This window comes from Odocoileus virginianus, chromosome X (genome assembly GCF_023699985.2).
Source record: "Odocoileus virginianus isolate 20LAN1187 ecotype Illinois chromosome X, Ovbor_1.2, whole genome shotgun sequence".
Lineage (NCBI taxonomy): Eukaryota > Metazoa > Chordata > Mammalia > Artiodactyla > Cervidae > Odocoileus > Odocoileus virginianus.
This window is the reverse complement of record NC_069708.1, coordinates 5,468,772-5,495,127: the sequence shown is the minus strand read 5'-3', so window position 1 is coordinate 5,495,127 and position 26,356 is coordinate 5,468,772. Positions and strand designations below refer to the sequence as shown.

General features: G+C 42.2%; 3 protein-coding genes across 3 annotated transcripts in view; 1 reads left to right on the top strand and 2 right to left on the bottom strand.

Moving 5' to 3' along the window:
• LOC110123266 (uncharacterized) overlaps positions 1-25,853 on the bottom strand; it is a gene marked incomplete at its 3' end in the record, with an annotated part of 58,513 nt that extends 32,660 nt beyond the window's left edge. Inside the window, 2 exon segments of the mRNA XM_070461787.1 lie at positions 4,885-4,964; positions 25,774-25,853.
• On the top strand, positions 9,845-10,351 carry LOC110123276 (ubiquitin-ribosomal protein eS31 fusion protein-like). The gene has a single exon (XM_070461812.1). The coding sequence runs from the start codon at positions 9,845-9,847 to the stop codon at positions 10,310-10,312; it is 468 nt and encodes a 155-aa protein (XP_070317913.1). The 3' UTR covers positions 10,313-10,351.
• LOC139033136 (melanoma-associated antigen B2-like) lies at positions 13,857-25,847 on the bottom strand. Its single transcript, XM_070461845.1, has 3 exons — positions 25,774-25,847; positions 14,410-15,688; positions 13,857-14,223 (listed from the first exon to the last, which is right to left on the bottom strand). Exons 2-3 carry the CDS (start codon positions 15,625-15,627, stop codon positions 14,152-14,154), a joined length of 1,290 nt encoding a protein of 429 aa, XP_070317946.1. The 5' UTR covers positions 15,628-15,688; positions 25,774-25,847; the 3' UTR covers positions 13,857-14,151.
• Positions 25,854-26,356: the final 503 nt, after the last annotated feature.

The window sequence follows — 26,356 nt, the reverse complement described above, 5'->3', positions numbered from 1 at the left end:
GGCTAGTCTTAAATTAGTCCATATCAGCTATTCAGGTTACAGGAAGCCAGGCTTTCCTTATTGAAGGACTTCTCATTTTGCAATGGTCCTTGGAGCAACATTTGTATTCTCTGATTGAAGATCTTGATTGAAGCCCAGATTGAAGATCTTGGCTCCGGGGTCATCCTGAGGTCATGCATTCCTTCTTGGACACATGCAGTTCTTTCTTTGCAAAATGACTCAAGGTGTGATTAATAAACAATCTCTTTGAGGAGGCAAAAACAGTTTAAGCTGGTCAATTGTTTCACATGCTGTTTCTAGCCTCCTGAACTCCAGCACATTAACCAAACTCCAAGACAAAGAAAATCACATTGAACTAAAATGTTGCCTAGCAAGGACAATCATGTAACAGTCACACCAGAGAATATAACATAGAATGTGTTTGAGATAGAATCTTTCCCAGTTGGAAACAACTCAAAATTTTTATCATTGATCAATATCTTCCCTCCTAGCTACCATTTCATCTAAATAACCAGTATTTCCATGTATTTAAGTACCAACTAAAAATCTAGAACTTGCCTAGAATTTTCCCAATTACACACAAGATAAAATAATCGAGTACCTTCTTGATGGAAAGGTCTCTGGCTCTCTCAACCCAGGGTAAATGTCACCAGTGCAGGAGACTTTGGACTCTATGGGGCCCTCCATCTGAGAATCTGGCCATGCCCACCATTCCCACTGTCTCTCTAGCCAACCAGGCAACTTCATGTAAAATGACTTCTCACTGAAGGCTTTGCATTTTCCTAAGGCTCCAAACCTAGACATTGTATTAAAAAACAGAGACATCATTTTGCCGACAAAGGTCCCTATAGTCAAATCTATGGTTTTTCCAGTAGTCATGTACAAATGTGAGAGATGGACTATAAAGAAAGCTGTGTCGAAGAATTGATGCTTTCTAACTGTGGTCTTGGACAAGACTCTTGAGAGTCTCTTGGACAGCAAGGAGATCAAGCCAGTCCATCCTCAAGGAATCAACCCTGAATATTCATTGGAAGGACTGATGCTGAAGTTGAAGCTCCAATACTTTGGCCACCTGATGCAAAGAGCCAATTCATTGGAAAAGACCCTGAGAGATTTGGGGTAGGAGGAGAAGGGGGCAGCAGAGGATGAGATGGTTCAATGGCATCACTGACAATGCACTTGAGTTTCAGAAAACTCTGGGAGATAGTGAAGGGTAGGGATGCCTAGTGAGCTGCGGTCCATGGGGTCACAAAGAGTGGGACATGACTTAATGACTGAACAACAACAAGGCTCCAAACTGCCTCACAACAGGCCATTTACACTTGCTTTCAACTCCAACTGCCTGCCCTCTTTACCCTGCTTTTTACTTGTTCTTTCAGCAGTCCCCAACCTTTTTGGCACCAGTGACTGATTTTTTAGAAGACAATTTTTCCATAGACTGGGAGTGGGGGATGGTTTTGGGATAATTTAAGCACATTACATTTATTGTAAATTTATTTCTAATCTAAATGCTGCTGCTGATCTCACAGGACGTACTGGTTGGAGGCCTGAAGTTTGGGGACCCCTGCTTTTGGTCATAGAGAATATCTCACTATCTTTTCATATTATAGTACCTCCTAGACTCTAAAATTCAATGGACAGGGGCTAGATCTTGTTTTGGAGGTTGCTATTGTTCCAGTTTTTAAAAAAGCATCCACAGTACTAGTCAGCCTACCAAAAAGCTCATTCTCAGAACCTCCCTTTTGGTCCAGTGTTTAAGACTCCCTGCTCCCAATGCACAGGGCATGGGTGGGTTTGATTCCTGGTTGGGGGTGGTCCAGCATGCTTCACAGCCAAAAGAAAAAAAAGAGCTCCTTCTCAAATAATAATTGGGAAATAAACAAGAGAATAAGTATGTGGCCTAATCCATTAGAATTTATCTTACATTCCTAAATAATATAAGCAAATACAAGCATATAACTTTAATTTTTAGAAAAAAAGAAAGCACAAGAAGGAGTTAGGTAAACCAAAAATTAAGAATCTTTTCCTTATTTATACTCTTTCTTTCAGCCTTTATTGATTAAATATAAAGTGCCTACTGTACACTTTGCACTATGCTCAGACTACAACCCCAAATAAGACCAAATATCTGCTCTTTTTTTAAAAAAAACTTTATTGAGATATGATTATCATATAAAAGAGCTGTACTCATTTAATGTATACAACTCGATGTTTGGAAATAAATATGCACTTCTGAACCATCGCTACAATCTATGCCATAAATGTGTCCATTACCTCCAAAAGTTTCCTCCTACACTCTTTATTGATTTACTCATTTATTTTTGTGGAGGTGAGGAGGACCAAGGACAATTAACATAATATCTACCCTTTTAGCAAAACTTTAAGTATCCAATATGGAATTGTTAACTATAGGCTCTATGCTACACATTATAATTCTAGAAATTATTCATCTTATATAACTGAAAATCTGTGTCCTTTGACAATTACTTCCTCATTACTCCTTCTCCCAGGCCCTGGCAATCACCATCCTACCCTGCTTCTATCAGTTTGCCTGTTTTAGATTCCTCATTTAAGTGGTAGCATGTATTTGTCATTCTGTGTCTGGCTTATTTCACTTAGCACAATGTCTTCTAGGTCATCTCTGTTATTGCAAATGACAAAGTTTCCTTCTTTTTAAGGTTGAATAATACTCCATTATGGGCTTCCCAGGTAGCTCAGTGGTAAATAATCCACCTGCCAATGCAGGACACACAGGAGACTTGGGTTCGACCCCTGGATTGGGAAGATCCTCTGGAGGAGGAAATAGCAACCCACTCTAGTATTTTTGCCTGGAGAAGCCCATGGTCAGAGGAGCTTGGCAGGCTACATTCCATGGGGTCGAAAAAGAATCAGACACAACTGAGTGACTGAGGACACACACACACCACTCCATTATATATATATATATATGTATATATTTATATGTATATATATACATATATATATAGCATATATTTATCTATTTATTCATCAAAAGACATTTAAGCTGTTTCCCTGTCTTGATTATTGTGAATGATGATGCAACAAATATGGGAATGCTATCTCTCAGAGAGTCTAATTTTAATTCCTTTGAATAGATACCCAGAAGTGGGTTTGCTGAATCATATCATAATTTGATTTTTAATTTTTTGAGAAACCTCAATACTGTTTTCCACAGTGGTTTCACCCATTGACATTCTCATTAACAGTATAAAAGAGTTCTGTTTTCTAAATTCTTGCATTTAATCAGCATACTCTCTACTGGAGAGAGAGCAAAACAATCAACTTGTCAAATTATTGTTGTGGTAAAAACATTTAACATCAAATCTACTCTCAAAATTTTAGGCACACAATATAGTACTGCTAAATACAGGCAGGAGGTTGCACAGCAGATTTCTGGAATTTATTCAATGAATAACTGAAACATTGTATCAAGTGAAAAGCAACTGCCCATTTCTCCCTCCCATGGCCCCTCTGTCTTTCTATGTGTTTAAAAACTTTAGATGCCTCATATAAGTGAAACCATGCAGCATTTGTCCTTCTGAGACTAGCTTATTTCATTTAGAATAATGTCCCTGTTGTTTATCCATGTTGTTCCATATGACAAGATTTCTTTAATTTTTAAGGTGAAATCATATCCAATTGTCTGTATCTACCACATGTTCTTTATCCATTTATCTGTTGGTAGATTTTGGGTTGTTACCATATCTTTGCTATTGTAAATAATGGCGCAATGAACACAGGAGTGAAGATGTCTCTTCAAGATACTGACTTCACTTCCTTTGGATATACAATTGACCCTTGAACCATGTGGAGTTTAGAACCATGCAACTCCCATGCAGTCAAAATCCCTGTAAAATTTTGACTATGCCCAAACTTAATAATAACCTACTGTTGACTGGCATCCTTACTGATAAACAGTCAATGCATATTTTGTATGCTGTATTTTCTACTGTATTCTTACAATAAAGTAAGCCAAAGAAAAAATGTCATTAAGAAAATCATAAGAGAACATATATTCACAGTACTGTATTTATCAACACTGTAAGTTTACAGCATCCATTTATAAGAAAAATTGGCTGTAAGTACCAACATCTATATTGTCTTATATGACACAGTTTCAAGAGAACAGCATCAAAACATGTATATTATCTAGGGTGAAACAGATCACCAGCCCAGGTTGGATGCATGAGACAAATGCTCAGGCCTGGTGCACTGGGAAGACCCAGAGGGATCAGGTGGAGAGGGAGGTGGGAGGGGGGACCGGGATGGGGGAATACATGTAAATCCATGGCTAATTCATTTCAATGTATGACAAAAACCACTGCAATGTTGTAAAGTAATTAGCCTCCAACTAATAAAAATAAATGAAAAAAAAGACTATACATATAAGACACTAAATATCAAACATGAAAAAATAATATGAAAATAAATTCATATTTATTTACAGGTATAATGATTCAAGCTTTGATAATGAAGCAACAGCAATATGACTGCTTTATAGTAGCCTAGTGTAATCAAGACTTCCCTGGTGGCTCAGACGGTAAAGCGTCTGACTACAATGTGGGAGACCTGGGCTGAATCCCTGGGTAAGGAAGATCCTCTGGAGAAGGAAATGGCAACCCCCTCCAGTACTCTTGCTTGGAAAACCCCATGGATGGAGGAGCATGGTAGGCTACAGCCCTTGGGGGTCTCAAAGAGTCGGACATGACTGAACGACTTCAGTGCAATCAATAGGATTGCTTCATGGTAGCCAAGCATATACAGTAAGGAATGAATCGCTAAAAATTTTTATGGCATATACTATTATGGCAATATTTATAATACAGTACTGAAAACATTGTTACTTTAAGAGAAAACACTTACCTGTGATGACAGGCTGATGTGGAGTTTATTCACTCACAAGAGAGAGGTGGGATGGTGTGCAGTAATATAATTCTTTGAAACTAAAGTTATAAAACAATAATAAAATGAAAACATTATTAATTTTATATTAAATATCACTCACCTTTTGCCTATGCAATTGTAGGCTATCCATTTCAATACAAGTCTTGCACGCAATGTTCTAGATGATGAATACTTAGCTGGTGGTGATGATGAAGATCATCTCATCAGTCCTTGCCATACAGTTATTAGCACTTAGCACAAAGATACTCAAACACATACTTAACAGGTAAGATTATTACCTGTATGGCATGATGATTATTTACTACTCATTGAGTGGAAGTGGATCATCATGAAGGTCGTCATTCCCATCACCTTCATGCTGAGTAGGCTGAGGAGGAGGAGGAAGAGGAGGGGATGACCTTGATGAGGGGCAGAGATGGAAGAGCGGAGGAGGTGGAAGGGGAGATAGGAGAAGCAGGCACACTCAGTGTACCTTTATGGAAATACATTGTAATTTCTCTCCGAAGATACTGCTTTATCATTTGTCTAAAAAATGTTTCTGTGTATTATCAGTCCTCCTTCCATCATTTGCTTTTGTTTCAGTGCCCTTATCATAGAAGGGTCCATGCCATACAAGAAGTCAAAACCAGTCTTGAGTACTCTGAACACTTCTGCCAGATTGTCTAATGTCAATTTGGTTTCTCGCACTGCTTCTTCTATGTCTTATTCTTCATCATCCAGCTCTGGTTCAGAACCACTCATCTCCATCAAGTCATATTTTGTTAATTCCTCTGCTGTAGTGTCTGTTAGCTCTTGGATTTTTCCAAGATCTGTATTTTGGGACTCTTCACCCCCTCCCACCCTTTCATGTCATATCCACAGTCTCTTTTATGATTTCCTTAACTGACCCTGTCACAAATTCTATGAAGGCAAGTACAACACCTGGACAGTTTTCTTTAGCAGGAATTTATTGTTTGGGCTTTCATGGGCTTTGTGTGTGTGTGTGTGTGACAACAATCACATCTTCAGTCGTGCTTCCAGACTTCATGATGTTCTATCAGGGTTCTCTTCCACAGCATTGACAAACATTTAAATAGAGTGCCATGTGTACTGAGCCTTAAAGGTCCCTCTGATCCTCTGATCTATAGACTGACTTAGAGATGTTGTGTTTAGGGGAAAGGAGACCACTTTGACGCCTTCAGTGTTGAACTCACAGGGTTCTGGATGGCCAAGGGCATTGTCCAATATCAAAAGAATTTTAAAAGGCAGTCCCTTACTGGCAAGGTACTTCCTGAATTCAGGGACGAAGCACTGATGAAACCAATCTCCCCAAAGGTTCCTGCTGTCCGGCCTTCTTGTTGTACAACTGAAACACTGGCAGATGGTGTTTATCATTTCCCTTGAAGGCTCGGGGTTAGCAGCTCTATAGGTTAGGGGAGTCCTGATCATTTGCACAAAACCCTGACAGCATTTGCACAAAATCATAGAATTTGCCTATCTATTTCTGTCTCAAATCTTGGCTCTCACTTCCCTTCCTTACCAATGCATGTACTTTGTGGCATTTCCCCCAGAATAGGGCACTTTCATCTGCCTTAAAACATGTCCAGACAGATCTCCTTTCTCTCCAGTAATTTTCTTTTTAAAAATTTTCTGGGAGTACAGTTGATTTACAATGTTGTATAAGTTTCAGGTGTACTGAAGAGTGATTCAGTTATACATATACATATATCCATTCTTTTAAAGAATCTTTTCTCATATAAGTTATCACAGAATATTGAGTTTCCTGCTCTATAGTGTAGATACTTGTTGGCTATCTACCTTATATACAGTATGTGTATATGTTCACCTCAAGCTTCTGGTTTATTGCTCCCTGCCCTATTTGCTCTTTGGTAACTATAAGTTCATTTTTTTGTATCTGTTTAGTCTATTTTTTAAATAAGTTCCTTTGTATCATTTTTTAAAATTATATTTCCACATGAGTGATATTTGTCTGACTTCACTTAACATGAAAATCTCAAGAATGTCCATTGTCTCCACTTTTACTCAACATGATTTTAGAAGCCCTAGGTGTGGCAGAGTAGAGAAGATATAAAAGGAATCCAAGTTGAAAAAGAAGTAAAACTGGCATCGTTTGCAGATGACATGACACAGTCACATTATGACAAATAGATGGGGAAACGATGGAAACGGTGAGTTTATTTTCTTTTGGCCTCCAAAATCACTGCAGATGGTGACTGCAGCCATGAAATTAAAAGACACTTGGAAGAAAAGCTTTGATCAACCTAGACAGCCACATGACTGAAATGGTCAGTTTTCATTCCAAATCCCAAAGAAAGGCAATGCCAAAGAATGCTCAAACTACTGCACACAATTGCACTCATCTCACACACTAGTAAAGTAATGCTCAAAATTATCCAAGCCAGGCTTCAACCATACGTGAACCATGAACTTCCAGATGTTCAAGCTGGTTTTAGAAAAGGCAGAGGAATCAGAGATCAAATTGCCAACATCCACTGGATTATCAAAAAAGCAAGGGAGTTCCAGAAAAACTTCTATTTCTGCTTTATTGATTATGCCAAAGCCTCTGACTATGTGAATCACCCAGATGGGAATACCAGACCACCTGATTTGCCTCTTGAGAAATCTGTATGCAGGTCAGGAAGCAACACTTAGAACGGGACATGGAACAACAGACTGGTTCCAAATAGGGAAAGGAGTATGTCATCTTGGAATGGTGGCAACCATGACTGCAGACAAGTTAATTCAAATTTTTCATATAATATCATGACTTCTGTTTCTTGAGAGCACTTCCAGTACCACTAGCAGCACTTCATATGAGCCCAATGGTGTTATTCAAGGTTTATGGTATCGTACTAAACACAGTGAGAAATACCTGAGAATCATTGGTGATCACTTTTTTTGAGATCACAGTTTACTACAGAAACTGCTCATCAGAGATGAATAGTGCTATTCAATGGTCCATAAGTGTGTGTGTGTGTCTGTGTTTGTGTGCACAACTTTTGATAAATTTAACCTTTTCATATTTGTGTATATTTTATGGCAGTAAGTGATAAAATAGACTAGTATCTACATAAATTTTATGCATTCATGACACCCTTTTCTTAATTTTTTATATTTCTAGGCTATGCGAGTCACCTGTGAGTTTTTTCAGGTTATCTCAAATCTCAGAATAGTTTCCCAATGTATTTATTGAAATAATATTCATCTATAAGTGGACCTGCACAGTTCAATCTTGTGTTGTTCAAGGGTCAACTGCATACTCAGAAGTAGAAATGCTGAGTCATACGATAGTTACAGTTGTAATTTTCTGAGGAACCTCCATACTGTTTTCCACAGTGGCTGTGCCAATTTATATTCCCAGCAACTGTGTGCAAATGTTCCCTTTTCTCAACACCCTTGCCAACACTTGCTATCACTTGGCTTTTTGATAATAGCTCTCCCAACAGATATGAAGTGATCTGTTATTGTGATCTGGATTACCATCTCGTTGATGATTAGTGATGCTGAGCCCCTTTTCACATAGCTGTTGGCTATTTCTATGTCTTCCTTAGAAAATATTTAGGTTCTTTGCTCATTTTTTAGTTATTTTTAATTAATTAGTCTGTAATTGAGTTGTATGAGTTCCTTTTATAATTTAGATATAAACTTATCAGATATATGGCTTGCAAATTTTTTCTATTTCCCCTTTTCATTTTGTTGATTGTTTCTATTGCTATACAGAATCTTTTTAATTTGATGTAGCCCCACTGATTTTTCTTTTTCTTGTCTGTGTTTCTGTCGTCAAATTAAAAACAAAAAAACTCAAAACATTGCCATGACCAATGACAAGGAGCTTTCCCCCGTATTTTCTTCTAAGAATTCTAAAATGATTTCTGGCCTCATTTTAAAGTCTTGAATCCATTTTTTTGAGTATGATGTAAGATAAGACTCTAGATTTTGAATCCTGATCTTTTGAGCTTATGTGTAACTTTAAAGCTTTCGGATCTTTTAAGCTTATCCGAGACCTCATATATATGGACAGATGATCCTATTGTCAGCAAACATTATTGCTTTGTTTCCTCTCTTCATATGTCACATTTAGTTTTATTATTATTATTGCTCTAGCTATGTATTACAATATAATAGTTTGACATGAGAGTCCTTCTTATTGCTTCCGATTCATTTCACAGTAATGAAAATAAAAAGGGAATTAAGGGCACAAGGTCAGCTCAGGCTTGCAGGTGTGAGAGGGTGAGCTTTAGACTAACTCAACTCAAGGGCCTACGACCATCCTTGTCACTTACCAGCCATGGGAAGTTTGTCACGTCATTAAACTCTCTGAGAGAGCCTCAGGCTCTTTATCTGTGAAGTGAGTTTGACAAACCCCGTCTGGAAGGACTGATGGCATGTGGTGGTAACTGTAAAGCATCTACTGCAGTGCCTGGCAGGCACCATATCCCTCCTTTCTCATGACTAGTGGCTGCACTTTCCAGCAAAGATCTGACCTCCCTTAGGCCTGATATAGGGCCACTCTGGTGGCTCAGCAGTAAAGTATCTGCCTGTGGCACATACAGGAGATGCAGGAGACCTAAATCAGTCCCTGGGTTGGGAAGATTCCCTGGAGGAGGAAATGGCAACCCACTCCAGTTCTTCCCTGGAGAATCCCATGGACAGAGGAGCCTGGGGGACTACAGTCCATGGGGTCAAAAAAGAGTCAGGCACAGCTTTCAGATCCACCATCTGGGGAATACATGTAAATCCATGGCTAATTCATTTCAATGTATGACAAAAACCACTGCAATGTTGTAAAGTAATTAGCCTCCAACAAATAAAAATAAATGGAAGAAAAAAAAAAAGAAATAAAGTTCCAGCATTTAAAAAAAAAAAAAAAGAGTCAGGCACAGCTTTCAGATCCACCATCTGCAGTGGAGCCATCAAGATGCAGATTTTCGTGAAGACCCTGACTGGGAAGACCATCACTCTCGAGGTCGAGCCCTCAGAAACAATAGAAAATGTAAAGGCCAAGATCCAGGATAAGGAAGGAATTCCTCCTGACCAGCAAAGACTGATCTTTTCTGGCAAGCAACTGGAAGATGGATGTACTTTGTCTGACTACAACATTCAAAAGGAGTCCACTCTTCATCTAGTGTTGAGACTTCATGGTGGTGCTAAGAAAAGGAAGAAGTCTTACAGCACTCTCAAGAAGAACAAGCATAAGAGAAAGAAGGTTAAATTGGCTGTTCTGAAATACTATAAGGTGGATGAGAATGGCAAAATCAGCCATCTTCGCCGGGAGTGTCCCTCAGATGAATGTGGTGCTGGAGTTTTTATGGCCAGTCACTTCGACAGACATTATTGTGGCAAATGTTGTCTGACCTATTGTTTCAACAAACCAGAAGACAAATAATTGTATATTGGTTAATAAAGATATGAGCTAACATTAAAAAAAAAAGTCAGGCATGACTCAGTGATTCAATGACAAAAAGAAGGCCTGATATAAAGAAGTGAGGGAGAGCCTTGCCTGAGCTTTCTAGAACTGACATCAAAGGGTACAGCATGACATTCTTTGTCTCTATTCAAGGATGGGTAGACCCCTCAGTCTCCACTCGGGCTTCACAATTTGACTGCTGGTGGGGCTGGGGAATCCCCTCCTTCTGGACCTGAGGCCTATCTCCTCATAGTAAGACTGATACCTTCCTGTGAGCCTGGAGGACGAAATAAGGGTAGCCTTATCTAGCTACCCCTGCCCATAGTCTCACAAGGATCAAAGATCTGGAAGCTGGTTGAGGATGAAAGACAATTCCTCTCAGGGTCCCAAATCAGGGTCCCAAATGTGACTCTCAGCCAAGCCCAAGATCCCCTGCTCTGTTGACATAGGACCACCACCATCAGACCAAAATCCCAACTTTCCTGCTACTCCTTGGTCAGAAGTGAAGGGTCCCTGGGCTGACAACTCTGCCTGGGAACTTCTAACCTGATAGTAGGGAGGATTCTATGTGGCCATCCTGGTATGTGTGTTCCCACATTCTTTACCATCCTCACCCTGACTTAGAAATAACCTTGAAATATTTACAACCTGGAAATATTCACTGACTTATCTTAAGGCTTCTCCCCTCAAGCCCCTAATTCCCTGACCCTCGAGGAAGAGGTGAAATTTGCCTCATCGGGCCACCATAGACTGTGGTCTTCCGAGGCTAACAGCAGTGGAAGGAGTATGTTTTGCCCCTATTGTTTTGAGACGGATGGTCTTTTCAGTCATCAGGGTCCTTACTTTCTGGTACAATCTGGAAATCGTCCTTCTGCTGAGCTGTGGCTGCTCCCTTTGACCAGGTTGAGGTTCCTTCCCTCCACGAGACACTCTGGGAGGAAGTGAGTAGGACTCACCACGTCACCAGGCCTAAGTGGCAGAGTCTCAGGCCTGACAGGGACAGTGCCCTCCGTGGCCCCCTTCCTTCTGGGAGGGATCCTTCATTGTCAGCCAGTGCCGTCAGTTGACTCCTGTTCGGAACTGGGTACCCGACCTCAACTGAATGGGGCCTCCTGCACTAGTCCAAGGACTGTAAGGCCCTGAAGCCATTCACCTTCAGAAAATGAGGGATAAACTAGTCTGAAAGTCCTGCCTGTTCCCTCCCAGGCCCCATTACATTTGCAAGACTTTCTAAGAATTTATCTGTAACGGGGTAGTTGGCTGCTCCACTCCTCATACAGGACTGTGCAAATGTCATGCCTGGGATTTCCACGCTCTGATGAAGAGCCAGCCTATAAATCAATGACCACATCTCCTTGACACCCTCCATGCAGAAGTCAGGGGGCCCTTGAGCTGGCCAGTATTTACCTATACTTCCCAGGGCTAACTGGAGAGGAGGGACTAAGTACAGCCCTGCCAGCTGGGGTTGAGGGGCTTCCATACCCACACCCTGGGTCTTCAATTTGACTCTGCACCCTTCCTGGGGTTCTATTCTCTGATGATCTGAGGCTGAGGACTCTGCTGATTCCCAATGTCCCCACCTTCCTGGAACCTGAGTTGAGAATGTTAGCCACAGCAGCCTGGATTGTTCTGACTTCATGAGATCGCCAAGGACGATGGGTCTTTACAGGTTGCTACTGTTGTGGCTGGGTCTTTCTATCACCCTCATTCAGGTTAATCACCATCATTTCTGAGAGACTGACCCTTTCGCCTATCCAACCTCAGAACTCTGCCCCAAGACCAAGTTTCTTAGGTTTCTGAGAAGCGTGAAGAATAAACAAGGCATGCTTAGCCTAACAGTTCTGAGATCCTCTGTGTCTGAGAGCAGACGAGAGTGCTGTCCCAGTGACTCCCCCCATATTCTTGGGTCTTGCTCTCCTCAATCCTCCTACATGGGGTCCTCATCTTGCTTTCTGTGTCTTGGATCAAAGGGTTCTGGGGAAATTCCACATCTCTGCAAACTCTTGAGCCATGTTTGCTCTGCAATGCTACAGAGAATGAATGGGTCCCTGTTCCAGGAGTGATGGGAGATGGACAAGCTATAGCCCAAGGAGTCCCAAGAGAGGTGGTAGCCCATCAGGGGAAAAAAAAGTACACCACTCTACTTCCTCATCAGCCAGGTGAAGGTTCTCACGTCATTTCTGTTCTGATAGATTTACTTTCTACAGACAAGAGACTGCAGGCATGATATGGAGAGCCCCTGGTCTTCAGAGGTTATCTAACATGGCCAATGTACATGATTATACTGGCACCGAATACTGTCTCTTTCATTTATCTGTGAGTAATGAATAAGGTATTTGTACTTTTTGTTAAATATATTTGGTATCCTTACTCCTCTGGCTACACATTCCAATCCAGTAGCTTGAGCACAAGGGCATTCTTTTTTTATCACTTAGGACAAATTTTGAAGTACTGAGAAAAACACTGAAATAAAAGATACAGGGTGGGGACTTTCCTGGTGGTCCAGTAGCTAGTAACCCAGGCTCCCACTGCAGGGGCCCCAGGTTCGACCCTTGGTCAGGTAAGTAGACCCCACGTGCTGCAAGTAAGATCCAGCACAGCCAAATAAATAGTCATAAATAAGGAAAAGGAAATGAAATGTCAAATGTTAAAAGTACTTGTTTAAGAAAAAGACAAAGGTATGTCTCAGGGTGGGGAGAGAATAGTATGAGTGCTAAAGTAGTTTAGGGCAGGAGTCTAGTCCCAGCTCTGTTATTTACCAGCCTTAAGTATTTCAGCACAAAACCAAACTCTTAACTATGAGCCTCGGGCTCTCCACTGTGAAGTGAGTTGGATAAGCTCTGTCTGGTCGGACTGGTAGAATATATATACCTTTGGAAAGCATCGGGCACGACACCTGTCTCTGTTGAGACATCAGGGGCAATGGCAGCTATTACTATGATTATCTTGACCTCAGATGTTACATCAGCTGGGATTTTTTTTTTTTTTTTGGCATCTAAGAGATGTCATGGACTATGCAGTGTTCCAACTGAAGAAAATACAAAACAAAAAATGATCCAACTTCCCCAATCAGCCAAACTTCTGCTTAGCAATGAAACCAAAGTAATATGTTCTCGCCACCCCCCCTTTACCTTGCTTCTTTCTTGTTCTTCCTGATTTAGAGAGTAACTCAGCCTCTTCCAAATAATTACAGCTTCTCTGAGAAACTATAACTGCATGGGCAGAGGCATGCAATGTTTTTTTTTTTTTTTTTGACTAAACATTGCCAGTACAAGCATGAAGTTTTAAGAGCAGATGCTCAATTAATGTTTGTGTAAAAGAAGAACCACGTATAAATCAATTGCTATAATTTATATTCTCAAACATTCTTGAAAAATATAATCTGATCAAAGTATATATCTTTCACATTTACATAAAGGCAAACTAAACAGAGTAAAGCAAACTGAAAAATGACACACTTTCAGCTCTCTACTAATGTATCAATGTTCTGAGCCTCTATTAGTGTGGTGTCTTTCACATTTCCAAGCATATCCTTATCCTAAAGTGTAGTTGTTCTCATCCTGGATCACAAAATGATTTCAGGATTTCCAATATGTATTTCAAAAAACAGAACTCTTAATCCTAAATCTGACAAACAGCAAACTGCATGTGACCCATTTAATTCATATACTTCTATCATGAACCTAAAATAAACTTTGTTGAAAAAAGTAACAATAAAAAATTGAGGAATAAAAAGTCAACAAGTAATTGATGCATATCAGGAACACAGGTTGACAGGCTTTTCCAACCACAAAGTGAAGAATGGGCTTCAGACCACACTAGGGGCAAGATGAGCGGCTGGATGTGGCCCTGGAGTGGGCACTGGCTGAGGCAGAAGTGCCAGCACTGGCCAAGGGAGAAGGGCCAGCATTGGCAGAGGCAGACATGTCAGCCCTGGCCGAGACCGAAGTGCCAGCCCTCGCTGCAGCAGAAGTGCCAGGTCTGGCCGAGGCCGAAGGGCCAGCACTGGCCAAGGCAGAAGGGCCAGAACTGGCCGAGACAGAAGGGCCAGCACTGGCCAAGGCAGAAGGGCCAGAACTGGCCGAGACAGAAGGGCCAGCACTGGCCAAGGCAGAAGGGCCAGAACTGGCCGAGACAGAAGGGCCAGCACTGGCCGAGGCAGAAGGGCCAGCACTGGCCGAGACAGAAGGGCCAGCACTGGCCGAGGCAGAAGGGCCAGCACTGGCTGAGGCACAAGTGCCATGACTGGCTGAGGCAGAAAGGCCAATACTGGCTGCAGCTCTGGCTCCAGTGCTCTGTACTTCCTCTCTCCAAGCCTCCTCACAATGCGGCAGTGAGGCATCAGGGACCAAATCATTGACCTTGCTCAAAAACTCCAGGACTTTCATCTTGCAGTTTTCTGTGAGTGCTTTAGGACCCCACAGGAACTCATAGCGAGGGGGATCGCTGCCGGGCACCTGGTGGTACTCCAGGTACTCTTCCCGCACCAGATCTTCTGTGATGAGCTTCCGGGGGTCTCCAAAGATGAAGTGCCTTCTTCCATCATAGATGCCCAGAAAATTCAGGATCTTCCAGACCTCCTCCTCAGAGAGGCGGCGGCCATTCAGGTAGATGACACCCAGCAGAGGCATCAGAATACCATTCTTCGGCAGCCCCCGGTCACCTCTCATAGACTCACTGTCGCTGAGATCTACGTTGCTCACCAGGGTATAGGAGTGACTGTTGGGCCTGACTTCCTTCAGCACCAGGCCAAACACCAGCTCCATGCGCTCAGAGGCCCTGCTGAGGATCTCAGGGAATTGCTCCCTGTACCTTTTATTGATTGCCTTCAGCATTTCTGACCTCTTAATGAGCTCCCTCAACTTATACTTATACAGCATGTACTGCACCAACATCCCTGCTTTCCTGGTCAGAAGATCTGTTTGAGAGCTCTTAGCAGCAGCTGAGGCCTGGGAGGAATTTTCACCTTCCTGAACTTGGCCCTCGGCATCTACACCAGATCTTGAGCATGCTTTGCCACGTGCACCAGCTCTTGAGCGTGCTTTGCCACCGACACCAGATCTTTTGCGTATAGCACCTGTAGCAGCACTGGTGGTGCCTTGGGCTCCCTGAGGCCCTTTGGGGGTGCCAGCAGCAGATGAGCTTGAGGGAGCGCTCTCTGAATCAGGAGGAGAGGAGCAGGTGGGCTCTCCTCCCCCAGATGTGGTGGCCTGATCATGAAGACCCTGGGTATCAGCCCGGGCCTGGTGACGTTTCTCACGAGCACGGTTCTTACTCTTCTGCCCACGAGGCATGACGGCCGTGCTCAGGGACTGTAGGCAGGAGTCTGGGCCAATAGACAGGTGATTGGGGCACCTGAAGGATGGAGAATGAGGTGACATGAGCACCTTAAAACAGGGAGATTCTACCTTGGCTTAATCAAAGGCCGCCTCTGCAGGCGTCCTTGAGGACACTGCCCTAGGAACCCACAAGGCTCCTGTTTTCCTGGTCAGCGTGTCCCCTGAGAATCCCACAGAGGAAGAACAGAGGCCTTAGATTTTTCCTCTGCATCCTCTCAGCCCTGCTTTGGATTTACTGAGGTGACAGCAGGTGCTGGCAGTGGGGTCCTCTCAGCTCATTTCCAGTATTATTACATCAAGTCCTGGCGGAGCCTGGGCACCCTTCCCTCTGCTACTCTGATGCAGACACTTTAGACCTCCACATTATCCAGAAGCAAGTGAAGGGATGCCTCAGTCCACCTCCTTCTGAGGGGATACCCAGTGCTGAGAGCTCAGTAGGGTCTTTCCTATCCTGAGCTCACTGGGATCATCATTCATGGTCTTACCTTGGCTCCTTAAAACGTTGGGCACTGGGGAGGAGCCAAGATGGCAGAGGAATAGGATGGGGAGACCACTTTCTCCCCTACAAATTCATCGAAAGAACAATTGAACGCTGAGTAAATTTCATAAAACAACTTCTGATCGCTAGCAGAGGACATCAGCCACCCAGAAAAGCAACCCATTGTCTTTGAAGGGAGGTAGGACAAAATATAAAAGATAAAAAGGGAGACAAAAGAGCTAGGGACGGAGAGCCGTCCCGGGAAGGGAGTCTTAATAGAGGAAGTTTCCAATCACCACGAAACCCTCGCGCTGGCGGGTCTGGGGGAAGTTTTCGAATCTCAGAGGGCAACCTAACTGGGAGGAAAAATTAAATAAGGCCCACAGATTATGTGCCTAAAAGCAACTCCCAGCAGAAAAGTACCCCAGACGCCCACACCGGCCACCAACAAGTGGGGGCGGAACGGAGAGGAGCGGGGGGCATTGCTTAGGGTAAGGACCGGGCCCAAAGGCCCTGAGAGCAATCGGAGGGAGCTCTTTTAAACTGTGGGATAGCAAGGGAGAAAATTAACCGGCCGGAACACACTGCTGGCTGTTCGCGAAACAGAGGGACTGAGAAACTCCAGAGAAGAGCCGGCCCATCCCCGCTGGAGGTAGGAGGCAGGGGGGAAGGGAAAGGGGCAAATTCAGCCCCAGAGAAGCCACCCCCTCCCACACTGCAAACAGGCCTCCGGTTTCTGTCTAAAGACTTCCTGAGATTCTGGATGGTGTACATCTGCCGCCGGGAGGGTCACGGCTAGAGGCCAGCACCTGAGAACAAACACAAGCCGCAGGCATCTGACCGGCGCACGCTGGGGCCCGGAGGAAAAGGTGCGCCGCATCCGGGGAAGAGTGTGCCCAAGCCTCTGGCTGCTTGAGCTGCTCAGGCCAGGGAAGGCACAAAACGCAGGCGCAACCGAATCCGTGCTTTTGTGGAGTACCCGAAAACTGGAACCGCACTCAAAGCAGGGCCTGCTCCATATAGAGCAGCCAGGAGCCTGAGCAGTGTAGATGGGGAAAGCACAGACACCCGCGAGCGGGGCAAACCCAGTGTGGCTGGAACACGGTGAGTGCTATCCACACAGAGCGGTATCTGTCTGCAGCGCCCCACCCTCCCCGTAGCAGGACTGAACTGAACTAGCGAACCTAAATAAGAGATCACCTCCACCCGCCTGTGTCAGGGCAGAAATTAGACACTGAAGAGACGGCAAACAGAAGCCAAATAAACAAAGGGAACCGCTTCAGAAAGGACCAGTGCAACAGATTAAAATCCCTGAAGGTAACACCGGAAGGGGCCTATAGATATTGAGAAGTGTAAGCTGGAAAGAGGAGCTATCTGAAATTGAACCGAACCTACACTGACCACAATAGCGCCAGAGAAATTCCTAGATATATATGTATATATTTTTTTTAATTAAAAAAATTTTTTTTCTTTCTTTTTTAATTTTTTCTCTTTTATTTTCTTTTAAAATTCCTTTTACTTCCCCATTACTCCTCAACTTTCATTTTCATATATTTTTACAATTTTTTTAATCAGGGAAAAAAAAACTTTTTTTTTCTTTTTTCTTTTTTTTCTTTTTCTTGTTTTTCTCTCCCATTTCCTTTTAAAGTCCTCTAATACTCCTCTATTATTCCTTAGTTTTCGTTTTCACTTCACTATAACCTTGCAAAAAAAAAAAAGAGAGCCCTATTTTTAAACCGAACTTCATATATATTTCTAAATTTTTTTAATGTTTTTGTTTTTAAATATTGTATTTCAAAGAGTCTAACCTCTATGCCAGATTTTTAATCTTTATTTTTCAGTATGTGATATAAATTTTGGACATTTAAGAATCCAATATTCAGTTCCCATTTCTATTCAGGAGTGTGTTGATACTCTCTCCCACTTTTGTCTCTCTGTTTTCTACCTCAGAACACCTCTATTTCCTCCTTTCCCCTTCTCTTCCCAATCCAATTCTGTGAATCTTTGTGGGTGTCTGGGCTACGGAGAACACTTTGGGAACAGATAACTGCGTAGACCTGTCTCTCTCCTCTTGAGTCCCCCTTTTTCTCCTCCTGCTCACCTCTATCTCCTTCCTCCCTCTCCTATTCTTCATGTAACTCTGTGGACCTCTCTGGTTGTCCCTCACAGTGGAGAATCTTTTCACCATTAACCTAGAAGTTTTATCATCAGTGCTGTATAGTTGGAGAAGTCTTGAGACTATTGGAAAAATAAAACTGAAATCCAGAGGCAGGACACTTAAGCCCAAAACCTGAGAAAACCAGAAAACTCCTGACTACACGGAACATTAAGGAATAAGAGACCATCCAAAAGCCTCCATACCAACACCAAAACCAACCACCACCCAAGAGCCAATAAGCTCCAGAACAAGACATACCACACAAATTCTTTAGCAACGCAGGAACATAGACCTGAGTGTCAACATACAGGCTGCCCAAAGTCACACCTAACACATAGACCCATTGTAAAACTCATTACTGGACACTCCATTGCACTCCAGAGAGAAGAAATCCAATTCCATGCATCAGAACACTGACACAAGCTTCCCTAACCAGGAAACCTTGACAAACCAATTGTCCAACCCCACCCACTGGGTGAAACCTCCACAATAAAAAGGAACCACAGACCACCAGAATACAGAAAGCCCACTCCAGACACAGCAATCTAAATAAGATGAAAAGGCAGAGAAATACCCAGCAGGTAAAGGAACATGAAAAATGCCCACCAAGTCAAACAAAAGAGGAGGAGATAGGGAATCTACCTGAAAAAGAATTTAGAATAATGATAATAAAAATGATCCAAAATCTTGAAAACAAAATGGAGTTACAAATAGAGCCTAGAGACAAAGACTGAGAAGATGCAAGAAATGTTTAACAAGGACCTAGAAGAAATAAAAAAGAGTCAATTAAAAATGAATAATGCAATAAATGAGATCAAAAACACTCTGCAGGGAACCATGAGTAGAATAACGGAGACAGAAGATAGGATAAGTGAAGTAGAAGATAAAATGGTGGAAATAAATGAAGCAGAGAGGAAAAAAGAAAAAAGAATCAAAAGAAATGAGGACAACCTCAGGGACCTCTGGGACAATGTGAAACGCCCCAACATTCGAATTATAGGAGTCCCAGAAGAAGAAGACAAAAAGAAAGGCCATGAGAAGTTACTCGAGGAGATAATAGCTGAAAACTTCCCTAAAATGAGGAAGGAAATAGCCACCCAAGTCCAAGAAACCCAGAGAGTCCCAAACAGGATAAACCCAAGGCGAAACACCCCAAGACACATATTAATCAAATTAACAAAGATCAAACACAAAGAACAAACATTAAAAGCAGCAGGGAGAAACAACAAATAACACACAAAGGGATTCCCATAAGGATAACAGCTGATCTATCAATAGAAACCCTTCAGGCCAGAAGGGAATGGCAGGACATACTTAGAGTAATGAAAGAGAATAACCTACAACCTAGATTACTGTACCCAGCAAGGATCTCATTCAGATATGAAGGAGAACTCAAAAGCTTTACAGACAAGCAAAAGCTGAGAGAATTCAGAACCACCAAACCAGCTCTTCAACAAATGCTAAAGGATCTTCTCTAGACAGGAAACACAGAAAGGTTGTATAAACGCGAACCCCAAACAACAAAGTAAATGGCAACGGGACCATACCTATCAATAATTACCTTAAATGCAAATGGGTTGAATGCCCCAACCAAAAGACAAAGGCTGGCTGAATGGATACGAAAACAAGACTCCTATATATGCTGTCTACAAGAGACCCACCTCAAAACAAGGGACACATACAGACTAAAAGTGAAGGGCTGGAAAAAATATTTCATGCAAACGGAGACCAAAAGAAAGCAGGAGTCGCAATACTCATATCAGATAAAATAGACTTTAAAATAAAGGCTGTGAAAAGAGACAAAGAAGGACACTACATAATGATCAAAGGATCAACCCAAGAAGAAGATATAAAAATTATAAATATATATGCACCCAACATAGGAGCACCACAATATGTATGGCAAACGCTAATGAGTATGAAAGAGGAAATTAATAGTAACACAATAATAGTGGGAGACTTTAATACCCCACTCACAACTATGGATAGATCAACTAAACAGAAAATTAACAAGGAAACACAAACTTTAAAGGACACAATGGACCAGCTAGATCTAACTGACATCTATAGGACGTTTCACCCCAAAACAATCAACTTCACCTTTTTCTCAAGTGCACACGGGACCTTCTCCAGAATAGATCACATCCTGGGCCATAAATCTAGTCTTGGTAATTTCAAAGAAATTGAAATCATTCCAGTCATCTTTTCTGACCACAGTGCAGTAAGATTAGATCTCAATTACAGGAAAAAAAATTATTAAAAATTGAAACATATGGAGGCTAAACAACACGGTTTTGAATAACCAACAAATCATAGAAGAAATCAAAAAAGAAATCAAAATATGCATAGAAATGAATGAAAATGAAAACACAACAACCCAAAACCTATGGGACACTGTAAAAGCAGTGCTAAGGGGAAGATTCATAGCATTACAGGCCTACCTCAAGAAACAAGAAAAAAGTCAAATAAATAACCTAACTCTACACCTAAAGCAACTAGAGAAGGAAGAAATGAAGAACCCCAGGGTTAGTAGAAGGAAAGAAACCTTAAAAATTAGGGCAGAAATAAATACAAAAGAAACTAAAGAGACCATAGTAAAAATCAACAAAGCTAAAAGCTGGTTTTTTGAAAAAATAAACAAAATTGACAAACCATTAGCAAGACTCATTAAGAAACAAAGGGAGAAGAACCAAATTAACAAAATTAGAAATGAAAATGGAGAGATCACAACAGACAACACTGAATTACAAAGGATCATAAGAGACTACTACCAGCAGCTCTATGCCAATAAAATGGACAACTTGGATGAAATGGACAAATTCTTAGAAAAGTATAACTTTCCAAAACTGAACCAGGAAGAAATAGAAGATCTTAACAGACCCATCACAAGCACAGCAATCGAAACTGTAATCAGAAATCTTCCAGCAAACAAAAGCCCAGGACCAGATGGCTTCACAGCTGAATTCTACCAAAAATTTAGAGAAGAGCTAACACCTATCTTACTCAAACTCTTCCAGAAAATTGCAGAAGGTAAACTTCCAAACTCATTCTATGAGGCTACCATCACCCTAATTCCAAAACCAGACAAAGATGCCACAAAAAAAGAAAACTACAGGCCAGTATCACTGATAAACATAGATGCAAAAATCTTTAACAACATTCTAGCAAACAGAATCCAACAACATATTAAAAAAATCATACACCATGACCAAATGGGCTTTATCCCAGGAATGCAAGGATTCTTTAATATCTGAAAATCAATCAGTGTAATACACCACATTAACAAATTGAAAGATAAAAACCATATGATTATCTCAATAGATGCAGAGAAAGCCTTTGACAAAATTCAACATCCATTTATGATTAAAACTCTCCAGAAAGCAGGAATAGAAGGAACATACCTCAACATAATAAAAGCTATATATGACAAACCCACAGCAAGCATCACCCTCAATGGTGAAAAACTGAAAGCATTTCCCCTGAAATCTGGAACAAGACAAGGGTGCCCACTCTCACCACTACTATTCAACATAGTTTTGGAAGTGATGGCCACAGCACTGAGGGCAGAAAAAGAAGTAAAAGGAATCCAGATAGGAAAAGATGAAGTGAAACTCTGTTTGCAGATGACATGATCCTCTACATAGAAAACCCTAAAGACTCTACCAGAAAATTACTAGAGCTAATCAACGAATATAGTAAAGTTGCAGGATATGAAATTAACACACAGAAATCTCCTGCATTCCTATACACTAACAATGAGAAAACAGAAAGAGAAATTAAGGAAACAATACCATTCACCATTGCAACAAAAAGAATAAAATACTTAGAAGTCTATCTACCTAAAGAAACAAAAGACTTATACATAGAAAACTATAAATCACTGATGAAAGAAATCAAAGAGGACACAAACAGATGGAGAAATATACTGTGTTCATGGATTTGAAGAATCAATATTGTCAAAATGGCAATACTACCCAAAGCAATCTATAGATTCAATGCAATCCCTATCAAGCTACCAACAGTATTTTTCACAGAACTAGAACAAATAATTTCACAATTTATATGGAAATAAAAAAAAACCTTGAATAGCCAAAGTAATCTTGAGAAAGAAGAATGGAACTGGAGGAATCAACCTGCCTGACTTCAGACTATACTACAAAGCCACAGTCATCAAGACAGTATGGTACTGGCACAAAGACAGAAATATAGATCAATGGAACAGAATAGAAAGCCCAGAGATAAATCCACGAACCTATGGTCACCTTATCTTCGACAAAGGAGGCAAGGATATACAATGGAAAAAAGACAACCTCTTTAACAAGTGTTGCTGGGAAAACTGGTCAACCACCTGTAAAAGAATGAAACTAGAACACTTGCTAACACCATACACAAAAATAAACTCAAAATGGATTAAAGATCTAAACGTAAGACTAGAAACTATAAAACTCCTAGAGGAGAACATAGGCAAAACACTCTCTGACATAAATCACAGCAGGATCCTCTATGACCCACATCCCAGAATATTAGAAACAAAAGCAAAAATAAACAAATGGGACCTAATGAAACTTAAAAGCTTTTGCACAACAAAGGAAACTATAAGCAAGGTGAAAAGACAGCCCTCAGATTGGGAGAAAATAATAGCAAACGAAGCAACAAAGGATTAATCTCAAAAATATACAAGCAACTCCTCCAGCTCAACTCCAGAAAAATAAATGACCCAATCAAAAAATGGGCCAAAGATCTAAACAGACATTTCTCCAAGGAAGACATACAGATGGCTAATAAACACATGAAAAGATGCTCAACATCACTCATTATCAGAGAAATGCAAATCAAAACCACAATGAGGTACCATTACACGCCAGTCAGGATGGCTGCTATCCAAAAGTCTACAAGCAATAAATGCTGGAAAGGGTGTGGAGAAAAGGGAACCCTCTTACACTGTTGGTGGGAATGCAAACTAGTACAGCTGCTATGGAAAGCAGTGTGGAGATTTCTTAAAAAACTGGAAATAGAACTGCCATATGACCCAGCAATCCCACTTCTGGCCATACACACCAAGGAAACCAGATCTGAAAGAGACAGGTGCACCCCAATGTTCATCGCAGCACTGTTTATAATAGCCAGGACATGGAAGCAACCTAGATACCCATCAGCAGACGAATGGATAAGGAAGCTGTGGTACATATACACCATGGAATATTACTCAGCCATTAAAAAGAATTCATTTGAATCAGTTCTAATGAGATGGATAAAACTGGAGCCCATTATACAGAGTGAAGTAAGCCAGAAAGATATAGACCATTACAGTATACTAACACATATATATGGAATTTAGAAAGATGGTAATGATAACCCTATATGCAAAACAGAAAAAGAGACTCAGATGTATAAAGCAGACTTTTGGACTCTGTGGGAGAAGGCGAGGGTGGGATGTTTTGAGAGAACAGCATCGAAACATGTATATTATCTAGGGTGAAACAGATCACCAGCCCAGGTTGGATGCATGAGACAAGTGCTCAGACCTGGTGCACTGGGAAGACCCAGAGGAATTGGGTGGAGAGGGAGGTGGGAGGGGGGACACATGTAAATCCATGGCTAATTCATGTCAATGTATGACAAAAACCACTACAATATTGTAAAGAAATTAGCCTCCAACTAATAAAAATAAATGAAAAAAAAAAAAAAAAAAACGTTGGGCACTATTATCCATTTGCTAACTGATGGCTGCACCTTCAGACTAGATATTTCCCTTCCCCTAGACTTGGTATAAAGCAGTGAAGTAGATGCTCAGCCTCACAGCCCTTCCCTGAGATTTCCTGGGCTGAAATGCAAGGGTTGGGACAGATGCTCTGAGTCCTCATTCAGGTTCCTCAATTGGGCTCCTGGTAGAGAACCTCTACTTTCTCCTGAACTGATGCCTGTGTGATAGTAAAAGCCAACCACCCTGTGTCCCAACAGGAGGAAGTGAAGATGACCTCATCTTACCAAACACCGTTTCCTAAGAATGGAAGCTGTTGCAGGCAGGTTGATGTTCCTGTGGTCCCACACAAGATCCCAATTCAAAGTCTAAAATATGTTTTTTTGCTTCTCTTTTCTTCTATATGTCTTTTTAAAAATAAATTTATTTACAATATTGTGTCATTTTCTGCTGCACATCAATATGAATCAGCCATAGGTATACTGTATGTCCCCTCCCTCTTGAAACTCTCTCCCAACCTCCCACCCCATCCCACCCCTCTTAAGCTGTCAGAGTACTGGCTTTGAGCTCCCTGAGTCGTAAAACTAATTTCCACTGGTTATTTATTTTACATATGGTAATGTGTGTGTTTTCAATGTTACTCTTTCAATCTGCCCCTCCCTCTCCTTCCCGCACTGTGCCCATGAGTCTGTTCTCTATGTCTGCATTTCCAGGCTGCCCTGAAAATTGGTTCATCAGTACCATCTTTCTGGATTCCATATATATTCATTAATATATGATATTGGCTTTCCTTTTTCTGACTTAATTCACTTTGCATAAAAAACTAGGAATAAAACTACCACATGAGTCAACAATTCCACTACTGGGCATATACCCTGAGGAAACAGTAACTGAAAAAGACACTTGTACTCTAGTGTTCATTGCAGCACTATTTATAATAGCCAGGACATAGAAGCAACCATGGTCTACATTTGACTCATGACAGAGGCTAAGATTTCTCCCTCTGCTGGCCACTCCCCTCAGGCCAAGACCCTTAATTCCCCATTAGCCTGCAGTGGGAACTGACATGTATCCCTGAGGTCTGTCAGGGATGACAACACGGAGGATGTGTCAGAATGACGTGGTGTGGAACATTCCCATAGCCTCCGAGTTTCTCACAATGACACCTGGTAAACCCGAAACCCTCGCTTGCCAACCTGAGGCTGCCCCCTTTGACCTGGTCTGTCACTTCCCTGAAATGACCTGGGAAGTGTCAAAATGTCCGATTCTCCCAGGCCTGAAAACCGGGCTGGCGCTTTATGCGGCCCCGTTTCTTATGGGAGGGGCCCCCATCCTCACTCAGTGTCACAACCATGAATCTTGTTGGGAACTAGGTCCCTCTGTTAAACTGGGTTTTCCATTAGAGCAAGGCTCTCACCTCCCCGATACCACCTCCAGAGGACACCACAGGGCACCACAGTTGGCCAGCTCTACCCGGGGCCTCCTAGAGCCCAGTATAGGGGAGCCGCTCACTGCGGGCCCCTTGCGGTGTCAAAGTCTGCTCATTGGCCCTCAGGGCTGTTATCTAGGACCTAGAGCTCCTGCGCGGGTAGGTCCGGGCCTACCCCCACAGACCAACGCCTTCGCCTGAGACACGCTAGACCGCATTCAGCCGATAGCTCTGAGGGGCCCACAAGAGCCATATCACAGGGGTGGGATGTGGATGGGTCACTTTTATTACTGGGAGGGTTGGGAAAGTCCTTTCAGCTACATTCAGGTCCTCACCTTGGTTCCGAACGAGTCCTGGACACTAACTCTCCGCCAAACGGTCGCTGCGGCTGTCGGTTGAGCTTCTCGCCTTCAAAGCGGAAGTGGAGGGGAGCTGCGTAAGGTCATACGTGAGGTCTCCCAGGGATAACGGCAGGGGCAGCGTGCTACGGGAACCCTGGTAGCTCAATATTCATCGGTCTCTGAGTCCTCCTTGTGCAGAGCCCGGGACGCGTACACCTATGAACCTGAGTTCTCCAGCCCCCAAAGCCTTTGCCTCCCTGAGTCCCTAGTGGGGGGAGTCAGGGCGCTGCTCTGAGCATCTCTGCTTGTCAGGAGGGGCACCACTCTGTGAGCCTCCCTCTTTGGTGGAGAGATCCTCTCATTATACTGATGGTCCTCACCTTAAGGCCGGTTATGGTCAAGATTACCCACTCTGCAGAACTGGGGTCTGATCTTGCTAGAGAAGGCCTTGCCCTCCCTGAGATCACACTGGTGGAATGAGGGGACCACTCACAAGTAGCTCTTTTGGGTCTCTCAGGGCTAAGAATTTACTGAATTCTATTTGTCTCCCTCTGGTTTTGCAGGTCTCCTGTTAATA